Genomic DNA, 15648 nt, shown 5'->3' on the forward strand with positions numbered 1-15648 from the left:
CTGTGCCTCCCCTTTGGAAACATTACTTTCCTTGCTGAATTAATGTGTGGTTAGATTTAAGGCATGCATACTGATCTGATGTTGATTGATTTCATAGTGCCAGTGCTGAGCTATACCATGCAGTGGCTCTGTTCCAGTAAATGTGTCGTACACGTAGATCAATAGCAGACGGTGGCATTTGTTTTAGGGACCAATGCTCTGCAGCCACATTTCCTTATTGAATCAGAGTGGCTTGCTGCCGGGGGTTGGCGATGGAAAAGGGCTGCCTAAGTGCAGATAAAAATAGCTAACTGTTCCCTAGCCAGCCTGCAGCAAAACAGGGGTCTCTGTCTCTCTGCCTCTGTGATGCTAAAGGATTGTGATGCTTGCTTTCTCCCTCAACCCACTTTTATCATCCATGCAGGCTACTCAGAAAAAACAAAAAAGTCGGTTCAGTTAGTGCCATTCACCTGTAGCCTTTGTACACAGAACCACACCTGGTAGCATGCTATAACTTTAGTTTTTGTAATTATTCCATGTGTAGATGTCATACATAATATACTGTGTGTGTGTGTGTGTGTGTGTCTGCAGAGGATTCCCTCTTGCGCCAGGATGATATTTGGATGCTGGATGGTGATGACCCCCAGGAGCCCCCGTCCCGGGTCCCACGCCCTGATCACCTGGACTTTCTACGCATTACCCCCCCTGAGGATGACATCATCGGAGACACGCCGTACTACCCCAAGCTGGAGTGCACGGTTAGGGCATGCACACACTGGCAGCACATGTTGCCAATCCCACAGATTATTTTAGTATCACTTTGAATACCAGTATTAGCTGTAGTTTTATTTTTATTTATACATACAGAGCAGGATAGCACTGCACTCTTTTACCCCTCAGGAAATGTGACCCATGGGGGATTTTTATCCACTCTGGCATTTAACCACCTGATCATGAATTCTTAGAATTGTATTAACAGGTCAGATATTCTAATCTGTGGACTGTGGTCCCAAGCCAAAACTGACTGAAACCGTTTTGCTCAAACCTCTCAAAGCAAATGCAGCAAATTATTCTCTTCTCTTTCAACCTAGCTGGAATGTTTCTGTAACCAGTTTTCCTATGCAATGGGTTAAACGTGATTAAAAGTAATTAGCGTGCTTTGTCTTTGTTGGGGAACAAAAGCTTGCAACACACAGTGAAGTGTTTACAACAGGGCATGTGACTGAAGTAATCCTACAGTACTGTACGTGCACCTTCTAAACAAATGCATGTGGAAAACACCCTTGTTTGTTTGCCGTCTCCAGTTGTTATGCCCTTCACTGAGGCGAATAAACAGGCTGAGGTGTCATTGCAGCATATGCAGCTCTCTTAAAATATCATAATTTAGTTACACAGCAGCATGGAAGAATACCACAGTAACCTAAGTGGAACTATTTTTTTTATTTATTTATTTTTTAGCAGTATGATAAGAAAAACTATTTCTGTCTCAGTCAGTCTGTCCAGATTCCATCATGTTATCTGGGTACTTAGACTTGGCTTTCATACCTGTGGCTGATGACGCTGGCTACCAAGGTGTGGTAGTAGCTGGGTATCATTGTATCATTGTGTCTATGGTATGTGTTTTAACATACCTGTACCTGTAGAAAGGCCATACAGCTTCCATCTCTGGTTGCACTGTCATTGTCTTGGTGTCATCCATTTTCTTGCTTTGTCGCTGAAGAAACCGAACACTCACTCTTGTTGTTTTACACTGATGCATTCTCAGTGTCCTGTGTTGGCACACATCAGTACACAAATGAACAGATGTGATGCTGACACAGTCCAGTGGTAAGCGCTTGATAGGTTTTCAGGGCTGTAGTGACCTGCAACCTGTAAGGTATAGGGCAGGCACAAAATCGAATACCACAATATTTTTGACCCAGTACTTCAATATCAGTATTGTGGGGATGACTACTGGTGCTCTCACAAAATATTTACACAATGAGATTTTTGATAAATAGGCATTTTGATAAATGCCTATAAAATAACTAAGTGGCCTTCATAGTAAAGTGCACCTTTACTGTAATGCAGCTTCTAAAACGAGGAAGACACAACACTTACGCCATGAGATGTTACGATATCCAAATTCCCAGACAATATCTAGTCTCATATCATGATATCAATATAGTATTTATATATCGCCTTGCCCTACTGTAAGGGAATCATTTGCTTTCAATTTTGAGACAATATGAGTCAAATCTCAGTGCAGAGCTGCGTCGCTGTAGTACAGCCCATGTGGGGATTACTATATTATATGCGTATGAAATACCACTTCTCTTACATAACCTAATGTCTCGGCCACAGAGGCCCCCAGCTATGTGCGGATTTGCTGTAACTCCTGATGAAGAACAAAGCAATCACGGGTAGAACCTACTGGGTAAATGTGACAGCGTGTATGAAAATGGCATTTTGAAAACAAATGTTCAATTTGGATGATCACTCAACTGAATTAAGAGCATTACAAAGCACTCTGCAACAGTTTGTGCTCTGTGGTCTCTGGCTTGGAGTGTAGTCAGTCGGGCAGTGTGAAGGAATGCATTCAGGGGGAGTGACCTTTGGTTGTTAAGGGCAACCACGGACTTAATATGTTTTGAAAAAAAGGCTGCATTTCACTTTCAAACTTTTTGAAACTTTTTGGAACTCACTACACTCCCTTGTGTATGATTTCTCAGGCCTACCTCCCTGGCAGATGTTTGGGGATTCGTTTTTTCCATATTGACTGTAATGCCTCTTGCACACACAACATTTCTAAACTTTTGGAACATCTTAGAAAATTCATATCCAAGTAATGGCTTCAAAACAAAACATCCATTCTCAATGAGAGCAGTTAGTGCCTGCCTTGATATCTTGAGATGCATACTGAAGGCGAACTGAGTAAATCAAAATATTATTTTTCTCCAAGTGAGGTAAGTCCTGACCACACAAAGATTTAGTGTTAGCATGTTGCCTAGAGCTGGCAGCGGCTATACTGACTAATCACCATTGCCTAAGCCAGTATTATAATGGCCCAGCACTTAGCTGTGGAGTGCCGGGCAGGTTTTAGCGGTTGACCTCTCTATCTATCCACCTGACCACAGAAAGTCTCTCTGTGTTTACACCGTTTCCTCGGGCTGCTGTACGGAAGTGAGCAGAGGTAACCAGATACCTGTGGTGCCGACTGCTACAGGTCCCTCCCAGGCAGGGTGGGTGAGAGGCGGGCCCAGACAGGGTAGACCAGTTTTTCTCCCAACCTGAGCGGTGTTTCTCACACACCCTTAACAGCAAAGTGGGCTGTCCTGTAAACTGAGACAGCCACACACGAACGAGGAAAGACCCACACCAGTGTAGTAATTTCGCCACCAGGCTTCATACTGGCGCACCGAGAGGAAGAGCTCACAACTCTACAGACAACTTCTTGGAGTAGTTCGGGACCTTTTTCTGATGCTTGTGAAAGGCAGCTGAATATCCTGCTCCTGCTTTCCCAGGGAGATTAAAGCAGGACATGCTTCCAGCCGCTGATCAGCTTGACTTCACTCGGAGCGTCAGCAGGATCTGACTCGCATACAGGGAAGTGAACTGCACTATACAGTAGATACTACTCTGAAAGTAATATTCAGAAATTCTCATATATGCATCTTAGTTGTGTAGCTAACCAGGATTATAGGATAGTGTTGGTATAATTGGCACCCTCCTGGAGAGGGTAAGAAGAGGTAGAGCGATTTGCCCACACAAAGGCTTTTTGTTCCCAGGCAACGGTAGAGGTGCAACAGGAGCAGGTTGGATAGCTGGTGCTTGGACGATGAACCCTTTGTAACATTCTCAATGGACACTCTGTGCTGGAGCTCTGACCTGGCTCGGCTTGCTCCTGTTAGCCCTCAGTGAATGCCACAGGTTGAGTAAAAATGGACAATGTAAGTAGTGGCTCAGCTGGACAGGGGACACAGCCTCCTGGTTCCTTCCTGAATGCGCTCTCCAATATCTTCACCCGGGAGAGGCCTACCTCCCTGGCAGAGGCAGAACCAGCCGTCTTGACGTCTTTCAAAGAGCTGTCGGATGTTGACAGTACTCTGACCGAACATGACCAAGCTGTTACAAACTATACCAGCAACAACAACCCCAAAGTGAGGAAAGATATGCCACGGGTTGATGTGGCCACTTCCTGCAATAAAGGGCAGAATGCTGAGTCATGGAAACGTGAATCCAGCAAGGACACTATCAACAAAGGTAAAGCATCAGCTGTCACCTCAACTGACCCAGATCTGGTCCAGGTGACTCTGGTGGAAACCTATAGTGACACAGAAACTGAGGATGAGGAGGGGGCCCTCAGCCAATCAGGGATGCCTGTCGGGGCCAGGGAGGTGCTCTTGTCTGAAGGGGACAGTACAGTGGATCATGATGATGGAAACACAGATCGGCTTTCCTGCACGGGTTTAGACAGAGATGTCACTGAGGCCGAGGCAGACTATCAGCTGCCTGTGTTTAGAACACACAGTCTGCTGGAGAGATCCCTCCGAAACATCTCTGTTCTTTATGCGGACAGGCCTCTCAGCAGAACTAGCTCTAGGACAGACGTGCTCTCTTCCGTTCTTGAAAAGGAAGTCAGATGCAACCCTGAAGAGAATCCCCCCTCCACCACCCAGCCCGAGGATGTAGAAACCACAGGCACAGAGGTGAACACGGCTGATGAAGCAGGCAGTAGCTCCAGTGGCATAGATGGGGGAACAGATCAAACCAGCACGTGCGCTGGAGGAGAGTCTTCCTCTGTGCCTAATCCCTCTGTTGCCTCAGGACCTCTGGCTTTGGAGACTGCAGCTGATGATGCTGCCACTGCCCTTCCATCAAAGCAGACAGAGGACCTAAACAAGGGACAGAAGGTGGAGATACTTGAGCAGGAGGCTGTGGCTGAGGAGGGGAGTAGTGAGCCTCACTTCACCCAGGTCTCTCCCTCTCTTTCCTCCAGCGGGAGGGAAGAGGGGCAGTCGGACACTCTCAATAGGACAAAACACCTTTCAGAGGTTCGGCAAGCCACATCGGCATCATCTGCTCCTGGAGAGCCTCCAGCTGCCATCCAGCCAAGTGTCATTCCTGCTTCGCCCCAAAGTCGTCCACACACGTCTGCCACAAGGACACCAGAGAAAACTACATCATCTCCTGTGCCATCTCCTCCCACCTCGTCCCAACACAAGGACACGGCGCTTTCTCCACCCTCCTCCTACCAGTTGCCAGCTCTCTTCAGTGGGCTGCGGGTGCTGAAGAAGGGAGCAGTGGGGGAGGACAAGGAGACACTGACAGAGATAAAGCAGAGAGAGAAGGATGCTGATCTGGCACTGCTCAATCTGAAGAAGACAGTGAACAAAGCCAAGCTATATCCTGAACAGAAAACAGCCACTCCAGCCAAAAAACGCACGGAGCCGAAACCAATGGCTGAAACTAAAAGCAGTGTGCTGGGGCAACTCAATCAACTGCTCAGCCTGGACAACCAAGATCGAACCAACAAGTCTGAGGATGGGCAGGAAACCAAGCAGGAGCCTGAGAATGCAGAAAAGGAAACCAAGCAGGAGCCTGAGAATGCAGAAAAGGGGGAATCTGAAGCCCCAGTGACCACCACATCCCCAAGAAAGAAAACATCAGATTTAGCCTATGAAACATTTAGGAACTTATTTGGCCCCAAAACGGGCAAAAAGGAAACAACAGAACCTGATTTAGAGGCCGTGAAAAAGAAAATCAAGAATGAAAAAGAGCAGCTGAAGTCTATCTTTGAGAGAGCCTCCAAATCTCCTGGCAGTGAACTCAAACATCCCACAGAGGCTAATGTATGTAGTCATGTCCCGTTCAAATCACTACACCACACGCCTCCACAGTTTCACAGAATAATAACATCATATCTGATTTTAAATCTAAATTTTCACATTGCAAGTGCTTACATTCATGAGAAATAAGTCAAATTTACTTTCACTTCATTGTTATACTATCCTACCTTACCAGGACATAAATAATACCAGCAGTTGAATGTGTGTATAATCTGTGCCTTCTTCGGTATTTACTGCAAATAACTAAAAAAAATAATGAAAAATAAGGGAAAAAAAGGGGGAAAAAAAGAAAAAGAAGAAAAATAATGCCTGTTGAGAGAAATTGGTGTTATAATTCTGGGTGTTAGTATCAGTGCATTTCTCTGGCATATATCTTCGTCATGTCATGTTATTATTATATTTTCTTGCCCTAGACTGAGATCACATCCCCTGCTGACAGTGAGGACCGAACCCCAGGGCGTCTGCAGGCCATCTGGCCCCCGCCCAAGCCCAAGGATGAGGAAGAGAAGGTGGGGCTCCGGTACACTGAGGCAGGTGAGAACCTGGAGCTCCAAACTGGAACTCATAGCTTGAGAAAAAAAGTGTTGCTTGTATTTACATCTCCAAAAAGGAATGCTGACCCAAGCTCATATCAGAAAAAATTACAGTTATGATGGCTAATCTATCAGGGGAGCAAAACAAGCCATGCAGAGCTTGCTAAGTCTCAGCATCAAGGCATACCTGTAAGACAGCCCTTAAATCCATTTAAAGACAGAACACAGAGGAGCTGTATCCCTGCGGTAATGCTCGATGGATGCTGTTGTGGAGGATGGATGGTGTGTGTAGGTCTTAAGAAGATAAATACATTTTATGCAGTTAGGGAGACTCTGGGCAGGAGCCAGCAGGCCATGTTTAGCCCATCTTGTAGGGTGGACCGACACAGAAATAGGTTAAAAGCACACAAGTGTCAATGGGCTGATTCAGTTACAACGAAAAGAGCCTTCTTTTCATGTTCAGGTTGCAGTGATACTGTTGACTAAAAGCGGACAGTGTTCGGTTGTCCTGGATGTTCTCTGTGGTGTGGCTTCACCCCCGAGAACACATTAGGGCCAGTGTAGACTTTTCTTGTGGCTTTCACCCCAGGATCAAGCTTTATCTTTGTCCAGGAAAGCAACATGGAATTTGAAAAGCAGAGCAAAGGTCCAAACTGTTGGCTATATAGATAAACAGCATACAATATGTGTGTGTGCATGTGTGTGTGAACACCCGGCTGTTAATGCATGGCACATTTATGACACAGCTTTACAGCTCTAGTGAAAATGGACATTATGAATCCAAGGTTGTTGTTCTAGAATGGGAAGTTATTATTACTAATCTGTATTTCAACAAACAGTATTATTCCCTGTAAAACAAATTGTTGATGGATAGGTCCCTAGCTAATACTTAATTAGTGAAACATGTTATGAGGTAAATAGATCCTCTGTTGACATCTTACACCTGTGATCTTGTACATCTCGATTTGTGAATTTGAGCAAGCTTCTGATAAAGGTAGAAATGAGTCAAAACCTCATTTACATATATGTTACATATACATTTTGTAGTCCATTAATAAGGCTACACTGAAATAACACTCAAGTTTAAACATATTTTATGAATTGACAAAATTAACCAATAATTTCATTGTCCATGGGGCATCTCAGGTGTTGTTTCAGTGTTTTGTATTCTGCTTGACAGTATACACATTCCCAGATATTAATTGCATTTGGTAAAATCTTCTAATAATCTGGATTCTGTTGTAGGCTGATTTTTTTTTTTTTTCACTTTAAGAGCTTACAAGTACTAATGTGTTTGCTTGTTTGTTTTATGTGTGTTGCTCTGACATCATCTTTTATTTTATGGCAGCAGTAAAAAGTATTGAAGCAAAATAAATCATAACATTATTTTGGCATTCACGTTAGCCAGAAGTGCAATTTAAAACAGGTTGGTGGAGTTCTAATTAACAGCCCTTTGAGTGAAAGTGACCTACCCTTCAATAGAATTTGACCAGTCAAGAGAGAAATATGTTTTTGTCTAATGGTTGGTAGATGTTTTGAGATGGTAATTATTCAGCCAACAGTAATGAGAGAATATTGCATATATCTATAATTTTGTGCCCCTTAAGGGACCCAGTAAGTAATCTTTCTCACTCTGCCAGTGCAATAAAATACTAGCAATGAGCTGAGATTAATGTAGAGACTGCCTGTTGAAATCCGATGCATATGATCATGCATATGCATATGATCAGTAACATGCCTGCAGATAAGGTGTGTGTTGTAATGTGGTCTTGCTCTGCCTCCTTTCAGAGCACCAGGCTGCCCTCTTGCAGCTGAAGAGGGAATGCAAGGAGGAAGTGGAGAAGTTGCATGTAAGTCATTATATGACCTCAGGAAACCTATTGAAGCCCACCACTAACTGCAAACACTTTATGTATCTGAGAGCACAGTCACAGGCATCCTTTTTAAGATTTTTTAAGACAGACAAGGCCCCTTAGCTCTATATTGAGGCCTCATATTAGCTTATTGTGTACACAGATGCACTTCAGGTGTACAGTATGAAGCACAGTGAGCTGCAATACACTAATGGAAGTTTGAATAATACAATTGTGACAGCAGTTCCAATGTTTAAGGTCTGCAATTTACTTTTCACGAGTTCCTTGTAGAACATCCAGCCATTCATAGCAGTATTCTTCTCTGTGCACAAGATGGCGCTAAGTAAGCATGAAATCTTGAAGCCAGCAGCTGGCTGGCTGCACAGCCCCTGGTGAGTGCCAACCTGTGTGGCTCTCTGAGACCCATTATGTGTGGAGGAGGGTCTTTGCAGTTGCTGTGTATTCTGTTTAAGCAGGTCAGCCTGTAAGTAAAGTTCTTTTTGTTTACTCTTGTGCATATTCACATTCCCATAAAAACAGTGCTTTCCAAGTATGGGATAGATATAACCCTAACCCTAACCCTATACCTTTAATGAAACTTCAAATGCAGTTTCTGACTGGCTAATGAAGAAAGATTTGCACAGATTATGACACACTATTTGCAGAAAATATGCGACATGAGCATTTAAGAGTTAAACCACCAACACAATTTAAATATTTGTATAATATATTTTATAACAGGCCTGATCCACATTTTCGACACACAAAAAGCTGCCAAACTCTCAATTGCTTTCTTCTGGTGTTGGTCAGACATGCAAAACTCAAATATGCTCAAGTCAAAAAATCATTTTGCATATGAACACTAGACTAGACCCATGTGATCAATGTGCTATTTATTTCTACATCTTTTGCATGTTGCTTCATCAGGTTTGCTCAATACGAAGCTGATCACAGTTGTGGTAAACGCAGTAGGGTAGTCATGTGACCGTTGATTGAAGACATTCAACATCGTTTTGGAATATTTAGTGTACACCATTCTGATTACTCATTACTATACTTATCTGATTACTATTATATTATTGTAATTAGTTGCAGTAATTTAATATAAGACTATATTAAATACACAAGAAGTTAGATGCAAAATATTCAAGTCAGTCAGAAAAAGACTGCTGTAGCTTCCTGGAGAAGGGGTAGTGACGGGCATGAGCTGAGCTGACCCTCACAGGCTCCCGTAGAAAGGCAAATGAAAACAAGCAGGATTAGTCCAAGCTACAGAAAATGGCATAGATCAAATGCTTCATTCAAGCCATGAGGTGAAAATCCAGTATGACTCTCTCATTAGCAGTTGCATTACTAAATCCCTCACTGGGTATAATTCTTTCTATGAAGTTTAGGGAGGCCATTGATCCATGGCTCTTGCCTGAACTTTAAATTTCTTTTGGTCTACCCCTATACATGAGTAAAGGCTTTAGTGGTATGTGTGTTGGAACAGTGGACACAGTCACCACATCTATAATTTCCCATTAGTTCTTTTGCCAACTAGTGGGTTGCTGTGGCCTTCAAGTCCATGAAGGAAGTATCCATATCACCATTTTTTTTTTTTTTTTTTACTTCTATAACAAAGTGGGTTTTAGCAGAGGCTATATGTTATAAAATGGTGTCACATTGCAAGACAACCCAGTGTTTCTCAGCAGCCTTTTTCACTTCATTTAATACAGTACTGATATAAATGTAGGTCTGCTATCCACAGGGTTCAGTAAGTGCTGTCTGTCAGCCCCTTTTGCTTTTGTTACACCTTTGTTGAAAACCTCTATGTCTCCTCCATATCTCCTGATCCCCTTTTGAATCTTTCCTTCAGGCTCCATAGTTTTAGATAAAATGTCTCATTGTTCAATTGTCTCTACACTTCCTTAACGTAATTCGTAAAATGTAGTATCTCTGTTTCAATCCTTTCGTCTGATCTCTTTATCACATTATTAGTGTTTGACTATAGATCTTTAATGACCTGTCTCTCGTGGTTCAGACACATTTAAGCTTTTTGAGTTTTATTGTCAGCACTTTTATACCAAAAATGTTCTGAAGTTGCTGAATACATTTTTCTCAGTTATTGGTTTAGTTACTGAATAAGGTATTACAGGATTGTTATATCAGTAATTTATGATACAGCGCATTCTTATAAAAGATGGCAGATTCTCATTAATAGAATTATAAGCTATATATATCATTTAAACTATATATAAGGTAAAACCATATATTAAAAAAGTAAGCAATGAAACTTTCTACATTCGATTGATTTCTGATTTCTCCTGACTCACAGTGACTGTATGTCACACTTTTAGACTGATCCTTTGAAAGAAGGAAGAATGAGAGTGTTAACTGTGCTGGTAACATGATAACGACAAGAAGGATATAATTAGGGATGTTTGCCACCCAGAGTGAACTGTCTTGTTTGCCGTGTTTTACACAAACCTAGAATATGTAGCTGTTATAGTATGACTTCCAGATGGTCTATGTCTGCTGCTTTCTCCTATGATATGAGGAGATCATTATTAACAGACACAGATCTGATTGAAATCACTTGCCTCCAACATGAAAGTACAGTCCCACCCTGTGTTGAAGGTGGCAGCGTTTTGTTCACCAAAGGCTTTACGGCAGATTTAGAGCTGAGTTTGAAACAGTTTCTCTCAGGTCTCATTGTTTTGTTTCCTCTCTCTACCAGGTAGAGCAAGAGTCAAATTTAAAAACCTGCAAGACAAAAAAAACACACTGGTAGCCATATTGTGTAATGTGTCGTCCAAACATTGAGCAATTGCTTCATGGAAAGTTTCTTAAAGAATCTGTTGGACTTAAAAATGATGGATGTCTCAGTCTGTCTTGTTAAAACCTTTCATTTGATCCCAAAGCGTATAAGGCTGATGCTGACACTGAGAGACATGCACTGCAGTTAGGTCATGTGAAAAGATGGGAACGTGCCTAATTCACTTTCTAAACTGACCACAAGTTAATAAGCAACATGTGTAAGATTCATTGCAAAACAATGTCCTTTTCCTCCCAAATCAATACTTCCCTTTGTTTGGATTGTTTTTCATTGTTTGAAATGTCAAATTAACACTGAGCTTACTAGATTTCCATCTTGTAGCCAGTCATTAGCATCAGTTGGAAAACAGATGGATTGAAATGAAGTCAAAAAACGTCCATTTTGATATGACTGGGATTTTTCAGTGATGAGTCCCCGTATTCATGTCATTCCATTTCTTCAGGAAAATCTGTCATCCACGTTCATTCAAGGTAACCTGCAGGCGATTTCCTTATATGGTAATTTTACGTGCATTGAAATGAGTCATCTCTGATTCCCTGGTATTCTTTTGCGGGTTTTTCTCCTAACAGGCGGACTTTGAGCTCCAGATCTTCCAGGTGCGAGGTGAGCATGCTGTCACAGTGTCACGGCTCGAGGGAGTCATTGCCAAGATGCAAAGAGACCGGGCCTACAATGCAAACCAGGAACGCGGTGAGGTCTGCCACGCCTGTGTGTCCACTGAAGATGACCAGCCGCCCAAGGCCTTCCGCAATGTGTGCATCCAGACAGATAGGGAAACCTTCATCAAAACCCCTGAGGGCGAGGGCAGCTGGCCTGCCCAGAGCCCCAGCCAGAACGTGCCTAAGAAACTCAACCTGGACTCTATCGGAATGAACCTTGGGGGCAAAGCTGAACCATCCTCAGGCACCAATGGACCCCCTCAACCACCTCCACCCCCTCCCCTGCCAGGCAGCTCAGGACCACCACCCCCACCTCCTCCACCACTGCCAGGCAACATGGGAGCACCACCACCCCCTCCACCACCACCGCCGCCTCTCCCTGGAGGTGGCCCAGCTCCTCCACCACCTCCGCCACCTCCTCCTGGCCTACCTGGCGCTGGTCCGCCTCCCCCTCCACCCCCACCTGGCAGTGGCCCTCCACCTCCTCCCCCCATGCTGGGCTTTGGCTTTGGTCAGAAAGTGGAAAAGGCCCCACGGAAGCCCGCCATTGAGCCAGCGTGTCCCATGAAGCCTCTGTACTGGACCAGGATACAGATTCAGGACAACAAGTATGTAGCATTGCACTTCCATATTATTTTATGGCCACATGTGATAGTTTCTACATTATCCATTAACCCTATAAAGTCATTTGTATCATATATGATACACGTTATCAATGTAATAACATATTTTTTGATTTTTTTTTTTTTTTTTTTTTTTTTTTTTACATTTTGTTATAGGACTAAATAAAGGGTTCAATTTCAAAAAATTGGAATTTTCTGCCAATTCTTTCATAGTTCAGGCTTTATAGGGTTAACTGAATAATGAACAATCCATGAACAGATAATATTTAATTTTGAAGATTTTTTATCATGTTAGATTTATAATGGGTTGGGAAAATTGCCCTCTGCCCTTTGAATTGTATTGCAGTAATATTGAATACAACGATACTTAAATGAGACAGTATTGTGATATAAAGTATCACCCAAGTATTGCCCGTGCTGCACAGCTCACATTAAAATCATACACACTGCCTAGTCTGAGGGCCCCAGTTGAGATGCTCTGTAATTGTAAGTAGATTATCCAGCCCATTTACAGTGGCTGTGGTTGTTGCCTCTGGATGCCAGGCTTCCAGCTTTATGGCCTTGTATTTCCATGGCTGGATTAGTGGGGGAAGTTGAGTTGCGGTTCGCACTCTCTCTGGTCCTGGCCAGCGCTCGAGGACTGGCTGACTGGGCCACAGTGGTTTCACATCAGCTATAAATTTTACTGTATAGGGGCAAGTAAGTTAAGGGGCATTAAATGGGTCAGATGTTTAACTGTAGCCGGATCAACTTTGTGATCTGCGTTAATGGTGTGAGGTTCTGAGTTATGAGGGGAAACACTGTAAGGTTTGAAATAATGCCAGGTGTATTCTGAAAATGAAAGGCAACGAGTCATGGTTGGTAACATACAGGACAGTCTTACTGGGGAAGATGCTGGGAAGATTTCTGGAGTCAGTTTTACGGAGATTTAAATTCAATTAAGGAATAATCTGGTCAGTTAGAAAGTTGTATTGCATGGAAAGCTTTCTTGGGGTTTATACTGTATATAATTTAGTTTTCCAGGCGAGCTCCCTCCATGGTTTGCAGGAGTCAGACACTGGAGTTATTTTCCTCAGAAAGCAGTAAGATATCAAAGGGAGGATTTTGGGACAGTATCATTATGTCCTCAAATGAAAGCCTCTTGGCTGCCCCGGATAAATAGTTTCATCATTGCAATAGAAGGCCAACTGCAAGTAGAAACAATTGGACTTACATGACCCTAATTGAGTCCCTGGCAATGCAGTTGATTGTTCTGGTATTTGATTTTATGATGAGCCTGCCAGCCTTTGTGCTGTTATGTTGAGTTCAGCTTTTCTTTCTTGTTGTAAATGGCCCTTGAGTTTGGGAGTTTGACCTGCCAAAGACCCATGACTTCACAGATATAAACACATAAAAAATAAGTGAGAGCCTGGAAGTACTATTGAGATGTGTGAATGATAACAGGATAAGGACAAAATCAGTAATTAGTGGTGTGTTGGACGCAGTAAGGATTCCCTTGCTTAGACTCCTTTCTTTGGAATGGGTTTAGCTGTTGATAAGCTGTTTACTGTATCTGTTGATTATGGGAGTGGCTGATGTGCTGCTCATTAACAGAGTTGGAGAGGAGAGGAGCAGATTAGCTGTCTGTGTTTCAGAGATGTGGATAGTGTAGGAGAGGAGCACTGAACTCTGAGATCCTCTTGACTCGGACACCTCCTCTCTCTGCCTCTGTTTGCTTTTTCCATGTTACTCAGCAACTGCTGAAACACAACATTGCCTCCCATATTCTTATTCATTTGCTGGAAATGATCCTTTTTTTTTACACAACAAGCTTGTCTTAAAGTCTGCAGTGCTGAAACAATGTGAATTTTTTTTTTTTTTTAATTGCTCATAAACTTTGCCTTTTAAAGTAGAGATTTCCGTCTGCTTTAAGGGCGTATTTTTGCCAAGTTTTTGTCATGGAGCAAAATGGAAAATGGAAATAACACAGGGCATATTGAATAAACATCAAATAAGTTTCTGCAAATAGACTGCACAATTTGTTTATCTCAAGTACCCTACTTTTGTCTGCTTTGTCTAAGAAGTCAACTCTGTAAGCTACTACCGTTGTCACTTATTACTTGAATATTAGTTGTGATTAGTGGTGGGAGTACTGGATCAAACACGGGGCAGAGGCCAGGCCACATTGCTCTCCTGGTAGAGTGCGTACCACGATCATATATCGAGGCTGTCCTTACCGCACCAGTCTGAGTTCGGATCTTTGCTGCATGTCATCCCCTCTCTCTCCTTTCTCTCTCTACTGTCACAATCAAAAAAAATAAGCATAAACAAAAAGACCACACTGCTTGTCGGTCTGATCACTTCAGCCACTAAAAGTCATTACGTGCGGTCCGGTCCTGGGAACCGGGGAACGAAGACTCTTGGCTCCCAGGAATGCTGCCATATTCTGTCCTCTTTTGGCTCCTAGGACTGTAGTTTTAGTAGTGCTTTTCAATATGGACTGTAGGATTGCTGCTTTTAACGAGTGTTTGTTTGGCTTGGCTCTGCCTTCAGCACCCTCCAAGTACCTAACCAGCTAGCCTAAGTACAAATAAACAATGATAGCTTAAGATAGTAAACAGTAAAATCTGTCATCTGCACCTCACATGGGCAAAGTAAGGCCCAGGGACCACATCAGGCAGGACAATTTAATCAGGCCTCGAACAGAAATCATGAATTATGGATGAATCCAACCCCCTTGCCAAATAACCTTTGTATAGGGAAGCAATTTTTTTGTTTGTTTATTTGACAAAGGTGCTGTGTACCAACAATCCTGTAGATGGCAGTGTCAGGTATGAGATGGGCTGAGCTTGTCATGGTAGCTACTCCTGGGCGGCGCACAGGTGAAAATGCTACTAAGTCAAATTCATGCTGGCCCATAAAGTCACCAAGAAGTGCAAACTATTTCAGAGTGATTGTTGTTAAAAGAGTGCCTGGTGCCGGCTGTAACTGAACAATGTAAAAGCATTAAAAACAAAGTACAACAGCTTTATTTTGTTTTGGTTTTTTTCACATTGCGTATAGAAACTTGATTACAATAAGTTGTAACTTGGAATGCAGCCCCTCACACCCCTTGAACCAAAAACGTTGCCCACCTCTGATCTACAGACATCTATCTGTACATACCAGCAAACACACACACCAGACAATAAGTTAGATTAAATTACAAATGACCTTTTGTGTCTCCAGCTAGCTAGCCAATACACTGTCCTCAAACTCTGCCTGGATTTTCGTGCATGCATGTTTCAACAATGCGTGTCAACTCACAGATGAACAGCCTGAGAGGCATTTAGTATTCTTGGTTAGCCCCACGTGGGGAGACCAAACTAGATTCATG

General features: G+C 42.9%; 1 protein-coding gene across 2 annotated transcripts in view; it reads left to right on the forward strand.

Moving 5' to 3' along the window:
• LOC115380700 (formin) overlaps positions 1-15648 on the forward strand; it is a 55537-nt gene that overhangs the window by 9744 nt on the left and 30145 nt on the right. The window contains exons 3-6 of one of the 2 annotated variants that reach the window (XM_030081868.1): positions 571-737; positions 6221-6341; positions 8129-8190; positions 11581-12278. In XM_030081868.1, the coding sequence (XP_029937728.1) occupies positions 571-737; positions 6221-6341; positions 8129-8190; positions 11581-12278 (1048 nt within the window). Of the gene's footprint in view, positions 1-570; positions 738-3371; positions 5811-6220; positions 6342-8128; positions 8191-11580; positions 12279-15648 lie in introns of those variants that run through there. The other variant, XM_030081867.1, reaches the window with a different exon arrangement.

The sequence above is a fragment of the Myripristis murdjan genome, chromosome 22 (genome assembly GCF_902150065.1).
Source record: "Myripristis murdjan chromosome 22, fMyrMur1.1, whole genome shotgun sequence".
Taxonomy (NCBI): domain Eukaryota; kingdom Metazoa; phylum Chordata; class Actinopteri; order Holocentriformes; family Holocentridae; genus Myripristis; species Myripristis murdjan.